This window comes from Tupaia chinensis, unplaced genomic scaffold (assembly GCF_000334495.1).
Source record: "Tupaia chinensis unplaced genomic scaffold, TupChi_1.0 Scaffold000037_4, whole genome shotgun sequence".
Taxonomy (NCBI): domain Eukaryota; kingdom Metazoa; phylum Chordata; class Mammalia; order Scandentia; family Tupaiidae; genus Tupaia; species Tupaia belangeri.
This window is the reverse complement of record NW_006159487.1, coordinates 109,212-118,704: the sequence shown is the minus strand read 5'-3', so window position 1 is coordinate 118,704 and position 9,493 is coordinate 109,212. Positions and strand designations below refer to the sequence as shown.

General features: G+C 50.3%; 1 protein-coding gene across 1 annotated transcript; it reads left to right on the top strand.

The window, feature by feature from the left end:
• The first annotated feature begins 1,678 nt into the window (after positions 1 to 1,678).
• LOC102489811 (olfactory receptor 145) lies at positions 1,679 to 2,746 on the top strand. Its single transcript, XM_006140574.3, has one exon. It carries the CDS (start codon positions 1,811 to 1,813, stop codon positions 2,744 to 2,746), a length of 936 nt encoding a protein of 311 aa, XP_006140636.1. The 5' UTR covers positions 1,679 to 1,810.
• The last annotated feature ends 6,747 nt before the right edge of the window (positions 2,747 to 9,493 follow it).

The following is a 9,493-nucleotide window of genomic DNA, read 5'->3' as shown; positions in this document are numbered from 1 at the left end:
CCAAAAAAAAAACAAAAAAAAAAACAAAAAAAAAAAACAAAAAAAAAAACAAAAAACTTCCTCCTCACTCTGGTTCTCGTTTGTGTCACCCTAATCCTTATTCCCTGGGCTTGAAATCAAAAGGTGCTACTTATAATTTTGTTTGGACTTGGTCACAAACCGTTTGGGTCTGTTACAGACTGAGGCACTAAGAAAAATGAAACACCAGTTTGAAATGGCTGATATTGGCAGAGGTTAAGAGCAGTTACCAGATAGGGATTTTTTGTTACCATTAAACCCATGCTCCTTGAGAAGACAAGAGGGAATCAGAAGTCTCCTTTTATTTTCTGAGCTAGGGGTAGTATAATTAAATCCTAGAACTAATTAGAATATGAATAAATGATTGAACACTCTTTTCTAGACTACAGTAGCCCTCTGTGCTAACCTTTCCTGCTCTAATCACTCTTCTTACTGAATTTATTAAGTGCCATTTGTTACTTACCAAGAGCCTGCAGGCTTGAGAAGGTGAGGGCCTGCTGGTCGGCTTCAATAGCTCCCACCAGGAGGCCCTTCCACTGGTGGTGAGAAAGGAGGCTTGGAGTCGGCAGCCCTTGGCATGAGTCCAGGCTCTGAAGCAGGTGGCCTCTAACATGGGAGTCGTCATGCGAGGGTGCACGAGGACGTGGCATCTGGGAGTCAGTGTAAGGGCACCATGTCAGATCTGCCACTGCATGTTGGAGAGAAGCCGAGGATAGCCATGGTCTTCCCACGCTGATTTTCTCTTAATGTGCTAGCCAATAGTTGGTTGAAGGAAAGGGTGGTCTCTAAGAGCCAAATCAAACAATTCCGACAGGTAAACAAACATTTCTTCTTTAGGGAAAGTAATCTCTGAGGAAATGGTCTCAAGGGAGTCTCCATTTTAATAATTGTGTCCCTGAGGCCTGCAATCTAGAATAAAATTCTACTCTCCTGTTGTCTCCTGGTTAAGACAAGGTGCTGTCTTCTTCCTTCTCTCAAGGAGTCGTGTTCTCCAGTGTAGAAAGGGCAACAGGCTGGATCGGAATCCGGCCCTCTAGTGCTGACTGAGCCCAACCTGTCTCCTACGGACAAAGGTTTCCTGGCCGGACACTAGACAGGGGGCCACCAAGCACAGTGTTGTGGCTCTGCGGGCAGGAAGGTGAGTGTCCGAGCTGGCTGGTCACATGACCTGGGGCCACACTTTGGAGTGACTGCAAGCCAGAGGTTGGGGGCTTGGCTGGTGTGCCGTCTAGCTGTTTCACCTGTAAAAGGTAACAATGTCCTCACAGAGCTCTCTGCACCGAGCCTCAGGCAGTGCGACCTGTAGAGAATGACTAAGCAGCCCACAGCCCCTTGAGCTAAGATCTCGGAAACCGCACCCTCACCGTCCTGTCTGCTGGGGCTGGCCCAGGGTGAACGCAGTGACTTCCAGAGCCACAGCGGCTTCTGCTGGTCTGGGCCTGGTGCACGGGCAAAGGCCGATTCAGTAGCTGAAGCTGAGGCGAGAGAGGGCACAGAGAAAGGCCTGACCAGAGGCGGAAGGATGCCCGGCCCTGGGCTGCACTCCACACTTAGTAGCTGAGCTCTTGTCCGGAGGCAGGCTTAGCAGACTGTCCTTGAAGTTGAAGTCCTTGGGCTCTGAAGGCAGGTCTATGGCCAATGGTTGACCTTTCTACAAAAATTCCAGTTTCTCTCTTTGGATTCCTTTCTGAAGAATGGAGAACGGGCACTGAATGGTTGCGGCAATGTCTCTCTCTCTAACTGCTCCTCTTCTTTGTCCCTCTCCACCTTTCCCAGCCCCTACCAGAGGAGAATGTTGGCCGAGAACTCCTCCTCCGTGACGGAGTTCCTCCTCGCAGGCCTGACAGCCCAGCCGGGACTCCGGGCCCCCCTCTTCTGCCTGTTCCTGGGGTTCTACGTGGTCACCATGGTGGGGAACCTGGGCCTGATAACCCTGATCGGGCTGAGCGCCCCCCTGCACACCCCCATGTACTTCTTCCTCTTCAACCTCTCCTTCATAGATTCCTGCTACTGCACCACCGTCACCCCCAAGATGCTGATGGGCTTTGTCTCAGGGAGGAACGCCATCTCCCATGCCGGCTGTATGACCCAGCTCTTCTTCTTCTGCTTCTTTGTGGTCTCGGAGTCCTTCGTCCTGTCGGCCATGGCGTACGACCGCTACGTCGCCATCTGCAGCCCTCTGCTGTACTCGGCCGCCATGTCTCCCCGGGTGTGCCTGCTCCTCCTGGCGGGCGTCTACGGGATGGGGTGTGCAGGGGCCGTGGCCCATGTGGCATGCATGCTGAGAGTGAGCTTCTGTGGGCCCAGCCTCGTGAACCACTACATGTGTGACATCCTCCCCCTCCTGGAGATCTCCTGCTCCAGCACCCACGTGAACGAGCTGGTGGTCTTTGTCGTGGTGGGCCTCGACATTGGCGTGCCCACCGTCACCATCTTCATCTCCTACGCCCTCATCCTCTCCGCCATCCTCCGCATGCGCTGCGCCGAGGGCAGGGCCAAGGCGTTCAGCACCTGTAGCTCCCACCTCGCTGCGGTGGCTCTGTTCTTTGGGTCGGGGGCGTTCGTGTATCTCAGACCCTCTTCTCTGTTACCGATGGACCAGGGGACGGTGTCCTCCCTGTTCCACACCATCGTGGTGCCCATGCTCAACCCAGTCATCTACAGCCTGAGGAACAGGGACATCAAAGCTGCTCTGAGGAAAACTTTAGGTAGAAAAATATTTTCTTAATAAAGGAGCAGTATTTGAGGAAGAAGATAGACACTTTAAAATTAGTGTGTGTGTTTTCAGTGAGGGATCCAAGCTGTAGTTTTGGCCTGTTTTCTGGCCTGTGCAGAGAGAGAATTTTGAACCTTGTTTGGGTGTTCCATGCATGTCTGTCCCTGCTCATGCTTCCCTCACTTCTCCTGTGGTTCTCTGCTTACCCACATTTCCAGAGTCACAGATCGTTTTATCTCGAATGGGCCTTGTAAGTCTTTGAATGTAGCCTCCTCAGCCAACAGGTGGTGTAGACCGGGACTGCACAGCCGACCGGGCGCCACGACTCGGTGGGAGCCACGTCTCGGACCCACACGCCTTGTTTTCCTGTGTGTCGTGTTACTGCTCCTGACTGCCCTTGCAGACTCACTTTAAAAGTGTAACTGACCACATTAAATCCGATTCTATTCCCAGTCATTCAGTGTAACTTTTCAATTAATAGTTGTTGGATATTACAGTTTTTTAAGAGTGTAGGAGATAAAAAATCTTTTTAAGTTGGTCTTGAACGAATGAGAAGAGTGCGAGGCTGTGGCATGCACATGCTGCTGTGTTAGGGGTAAGGTCTTGAGAGGGACCCGGGGGGCCCATCTGGTGTATTGGGACCGAGGTTAAAAAGGGCTATAGGTTGCCGAGAGGCCTCTCCCTGGAACTGCCACCCTTTCCGTGGACACTTGGCTCATCACGCAGGGCAGGCAGGGCTGCCCTCCTGTGCGGACAGGTTGCCATACGGCCGGCCTGCAGACGGGTGAGGAGTGGACCTGGTTCTCATAGGGCCAGGAGGTTTAAGGGGCTGGCGAGCCCCAGGAGTTGCCTGACCGCTCGTGGTTCGCAGGGCGGGAGACCCTTGTCTGCAGAGCCTCCCCGGTGGGCTCACAGGCTGCCTGTGCCGGCGTGTGCTGTTTGATGCTAAGACGCAACCGTTCTTTTTAGCAATACATTTTTTTTTCCATTACAAGTTTTTTTGAATGTCACCCTGTAACTATGTCATATGCTATTTAAATGTTTTGCTTTTATTTCTGTTGTTTTTAGTTTTGTGATAGAGCGTGTGTGCTTGCCAAAGAGAAACAGAGAGAGAAAGCGAGAAATCGCCCCATCGCGGGAGGGACGGCCACGTGCAGTCCCTCCTCCAGTCTCCTCTCAAGGTTTTGGCACCTGTGCATTGGCTCTGGGATGCGAGCTGTGCAGTGAGCCGTGTGGGAGCCCAGGGCCTTCACGTCCACACCTTCTGCCGGCCGCACGTTTAGTCACTTCAGTGAGAAGAGAGGAAGTTCACTCTGTTGTTACCAGGAATCAAGGTCCTTTTCAGAACAGGATCTTGTTGCTACGTGTTCCGCCCCTACCTCCTGGCCTGAGCACCTGCTGGTGTTGGGAGGCTGTGAGCAGCGTCGCTCTCAGGTGTGTCCACATAATCCCGTGGCTCACCAGTGGCTGGTCCACGGCCTCCCACCAGCTTTGTCAGGGCGCCTCTGCTCAGAGCTGCAGGGCCTGTGTCCTCCAGGGGGAGGGGAAGCCTTTAGGAAGGCACTTAAGTGACGTGTGCGTGAGGGCTCGGTTTCACAAAGGACATTGTTCTCACCTCACCCGAAAGAGCCCGACTTTATCCCTGTGCCGAGGAAAACGGCAATGCTGGTGCCTCGAAATCCTACATTCTTCCTTTTTAGCAATCGATCGGTACAGATCAGAAAATGAGAAAACCACCAGGTTTACATGTCCCACTGTTTCCTTCAGAGGACACAATGCAGTATGAAGCCGCCCTCTGAGCCTGCTCCCATCTCTCTGTGGCTCTAGGCTGGCTGTGTCCCTGTGCCTGGCCCCGGCCTCTGGTGCCACCTCGTACCCCGTGCCCAGGGCAGCTCCTTGGACCGCACACCTGAGAGAGAGATCGAGCGTTCGCCTTCCTGTGCCTGGAAGCTCCTCACAGCGGGGCTTTGTTCTGGGGCTTGGCTGGAGGGGTGGTGGGGCTGAGCTGCCCTGGATGGCACTCTCCACTCAGGATGCAGCCAGGTCTGTGCGGGCCCCTGCTGCTGTGGGCCCTGGCCGCCAGCTCCCCGCCGAGCAGCTCTTGGTCACTGGGGGACCTCAGGCTGTCAGATGCTCTCCTGCCTCCTGCTCTCTCTCCACGATTCTGAAAACACACAGATGTTATGACCCTGGCGGCTCGTTCCCCTCTGCCTCACAGAGTCGGCCATCTGTTTTCGCGGTAGATTACTGTCTGTGGATTTTTCATTTTTTACTGACTGTTTTTAAAGGGAATAGTGCGCAACTAAAAGTAGGCAAATACTGCCAACATGTTCTCAGCATCCCATAAGGCATTCTTTAAAATATATTTAAAGGAATGTATTCATAATATTGTATAAGGAGTCCAAGCATCTAATATACTGAGAGTATCAATATGAATATATAAACACATGAAAAACATTCAGAACAGTATTCCTAAGGAATATAGTCTTCCATTTTTTAAGGGTGGTAAAAATCCCCTTTGCCAAAGGCTTGGTAAGGCCTTGCACCTATCCGGGCACGAGCTCTCATGGGGATGTCATTTCTTGGTCTTCACTGGTCTGTTTCTTTCTCTGTCTCCGATGTTGAGCAGTCCCTGAATTCCAGTAAATGGGTAAGACTTGTGCATGCTGTCATGACTGAGTAATTAGTACCAGACTTGACTTTTTACTGTAAGCTAGAGAAATTGGAAAATACATGTGAAGCAAATATTTATTTACTTTGCCAGAGGGCCCATGTGCTTGCCAGAGGGAGAGAGAGCCCTGTCCAGGGGGATGACCATGCCACAGTCTTTTCTTTTCCATTTCTGTCAGGATTTTGGGCACACATGGGCGCATGCCTGACACGTTTGCAAGCTGTCAGGGCTGGGATTTGAACCATGGACAGCAATCTGGGATCTAGCTCCCAATGCACAGCATTTAACCACTGTGCTATGGGGACAGCCATGAAACAAATATTGAGATAATTGGAAGCAGGCATCTCTGGACTGAGAGTTATGGCAGAGACAAGCAAACCAGATTAGCCTCTGGCTACCCTGGCTCTCACACGGAGGCTCCGCCTGGATCTCATGCTGGAGGCTCTATCCAGTTCCTGCCACTGGGAGAGGGGACCCAAGCAGAGCACAGAATCACCCCTGAGTTGTGGCCAGAGGTCAGAGGTCAGGGAGGCTGAGTCACCTTGAATTTATGGGAAAGAGGACTCAAGGGAGAGTTCCAGAGATACAGCTCCAGGTCCCTCGGGCTCCTCAGTTAAGAAAACCAAACCATGTGGAGGTCGACAGCCCATGAGGCTAAGGACATAGCTACGGTTGGGCCAGAAGCCGGCCACTTCCCTGAGGTGCCTGGCTTCTCACTAGCCAGCATTGGGGAACCTCAGCGAACAACCAGCGTTCTTGTTCTGGCCTCAGGAAGGCTGTACCTCAGGAACAGTGCTGACATTGTCCTGCGTGGCATGGACCTAACCGAACAAATCCTGGGGACATACCCCAGAAGGATTAAGGTGGTCTTTGCAACTTAACTGCCAGGAAAGTATTCTAAATACTATTTTTTTTAATTAATTAAAAAATTTAAAAATTCACTCATTTATTTAAATCTGACCAGTGAGAGACAGAGAGAGAGAGAGAGAGAAAGTGAGGACACAAGCCACCAGGTCTGGAACTCGAACCGTGGTCAGCCATGTGGGAGTGTCCAGCACCTTAACCATCAAGCCATCCACTGGTCCCTCCTGAAGACTTTTTTAAACTTTTGCCTGTGGGAGTGTGTGCTTGCCACAGAGAGACTGAGAGAGAGGGCCAGGGAGAAAGCCTCCCTGCACGGGGAATGGTCACACCGAATCCTCCTCCCACATCTCCCCCTCCTTTTGTGGTTTTGGGCATGCACACACACGCCCAGCATGTTTTCACGTTGCTGGGTCTGGAACTCGAATCAAGCATTTGGCATGGCCACAGTCTAAGCCCCCTGAAGACTCTTAATGGAGAATAAAGAAATCCAGACTCAACAATGTAATCATCACACCGCTTAGAATGCAGGAGGGAAGTAGATATTCCAAAACATAGGAAAATGCAGTCCGTGATGAGGGTGGGCATCAGTTGATAGAAACAGCAGGAACCATGGAGGTGGGATTCATTGATGGAAGACTTGGATATCATGCAAAGTGAGCCAGAAAAGGAACAAAGAAGTATTAAACAAAACGGAGACCAGCAGTTGGTGTAATGGCCATGTTGCTGGCCTCCCAGGTAGTCAACTGTGGTTCAAGTCCTGGACCTGGTGGCTTAAACTCATGCTGGATGCGTGTGCATGTGTGCCCAAGATCCCAAGAGAAGAATGGAGAAGAAGGGATTGCAGCGTGACTATCTCCCTGGGGGGGGATTTCTCGCTTTCTGTCTCTCTCTCTCTCTTTCTGGCAAGTGCACACGCTCTATAGCAAAAACCTCTCCAAAAAAAAAAAAAAAAGAAGTATTAAATAAAACGAACAGAGCCTCTGTGTCCAGTGCTGTGGACCAACTGGAGAACAGGATGGGTCAGAAAAAATATTAGAATTAATGATGCCTGAAAATTTCCAAGTTTGAAGGAATCAATGAACCCTAAGCAGGGTAAACACAAGTCCTATCATAAGCAAACTGCTTAGAACTGTGCTGACCAAATAAATCTAAAACCAACCAGGTGGAAAAGTGGACCCGAAGTAAGGGTGAAGACAAGAGTGGCTAACAATAAATTAGAAGTCTTTAAGTGGAGAAAAACAATAAATTCAAAAACTAGTTGGGAACCAGCAGTTAGCGTAATGGCTATGTCACTGGACTCCCACGTAGTTGACTGCGGTTCACGTCCTGGACCCGGTGGCTTAAAACTCACGCTGGGCGCGTGTGCGTGCGTGCCCAAGATCCCGAGAGGAGAATGGAGGAGAAGGGATTGCGGCGTGACCATCTCCCCTGGGGGGGTGATTTCTCGCTTTCTGTCTCTATGTCTCTCTCTGTCTGTCTGGCGAGCGCACGCGCCCTATAGTAAAAAAAAAAAAAAAAAACCTCTCCAAAAAAAAAAAAAAGTAGATGGATATAGATTTAATGTTAAGCAAAGCCAGACTATGAAAGACACACACTGTGTATGCACCAAATGTCTGCACTCCATGGCAGAAGACGAGAGATCCAAAACATAACAGTATGGAGGTTGAGAGTCCTGTAAGGGAGGGGGCAGACGGGGTAGGTGGGAGGGGCGCAGAGGAAACCCTGAAGAGACACAAGAATGTAAGACTCTCTATTGAAAATTACGTCTGTGGTAATACCCTTGTGGGAATACCCGCGTGTGTACTTTGAAAAGCCATATTGTTTGTTATAGAGATGTGCAATGTTTGAATGTAAATAAGAAAACAAAAACTTCAAAAATTACAAAAGAGGAAAATAGCATTATGTGTGGGGAATTCCAAGTAAGAAATAAAGTATGAAAACAGGAATTAAAAATAGTTCAATACTCAGATATGTAACTCTCATTTACACAGCAGGGATAGCAACAGTAATAACTGCCTTCGTGCCTTCTCTGCACAGATAACCCTTTACATTGTGGCTATTTAGCTCATTTTAAGAAAAACCGAGGGACCAGCAGTTAGCCTAATGGCTATGTCGCTGGACTCCCACATAGTTGGCTGCAGTTCAAGTCCCGATCCGGCAGCTTAAACTCACGCTGGATGCGTGTGCGTGCGTGCCCAAGATCCCGAGAGGAGAATGGAGGAGAAGGGATTGCGGCGTGGCCATCCCCCCTGGGGGGTGATTTCTCGCTTTCTGTCTCTCTGTCTCTCTCTGTCTTTCTGGCGAGTGCACACACCCTGTCACCACTAATTTCTCCCAAATAAATAAAAGGAGTGGAAAGAGGATGTGCCCGCTTATGCTCGAGTTCAGGGAAGTTCGGAAATTTCTCCCAAATGCTGGCTAGCAGGAAGGGAGTTTCCTGAGATTTGAGCACTAAAGCCCCAGGTTTGTGAGCACCGTACGAGGGACTGCGGCAGCGTGCTGTGAAGGTGCTCACCCATGCCCACGGAAGCAGGATGGGTGGCCAGCGAGACTGGCCTTGGGCCTCCTGTGGCCGAGCCACTGGGCCTCAGCCCCTCGCATGCTTCTGGCTCCAACTGCCTTGGTGCCCCCGAATCTTGTAATGGCCTGCCAGACACTGTGACGCGGTTTAAAGTCAGGGTAAAGCAGGCCACGAGATTCCCAGAGAGGGGTCCACCTCCAGCTGGTTTCTCAGGACCCCTGGTGGTTTTATTTTTGGTTTTGCTTTTTGCTATAGAGTGCGTGTGCTCGCCAGAGAGTCGCAGAGAGAAAATGTGAGAAATCACCCCCTGGAGGGATGGACACACTGCAGTCCCTCCTCCTCCATTCTCTCCTCAGGACTTTGGGCACACATACATACATGTCCAGCATAGTTTTCAAGCAGCCGGGTCCAGGACTCAAACCGCGTTCAGCCATGTGGGAGTCCAGCAGTCTTAACCACAGTGCTACCTGTTGGCCCCAAGGTTCTTTCTTTCTTTCTTTCTTCTTTCTTTCTTTTCTTTTCTTTTCTTTTCTTTCTTTCTTTCTTCTTTCTTTCTTTCTTTCTTTCTTTCTTTCTTTCTTTCTTTCTTTCTTTCTGTCTGTCTGTCTGTCTGTCTTTCTTTCTTTCTTTCTTTTCTTCTCTTTCTTTCTTCCTTTCTCCCTTCCTTCCTTCCTTCCTTTCTTTCTTTCTTTCTTTCTTTCTT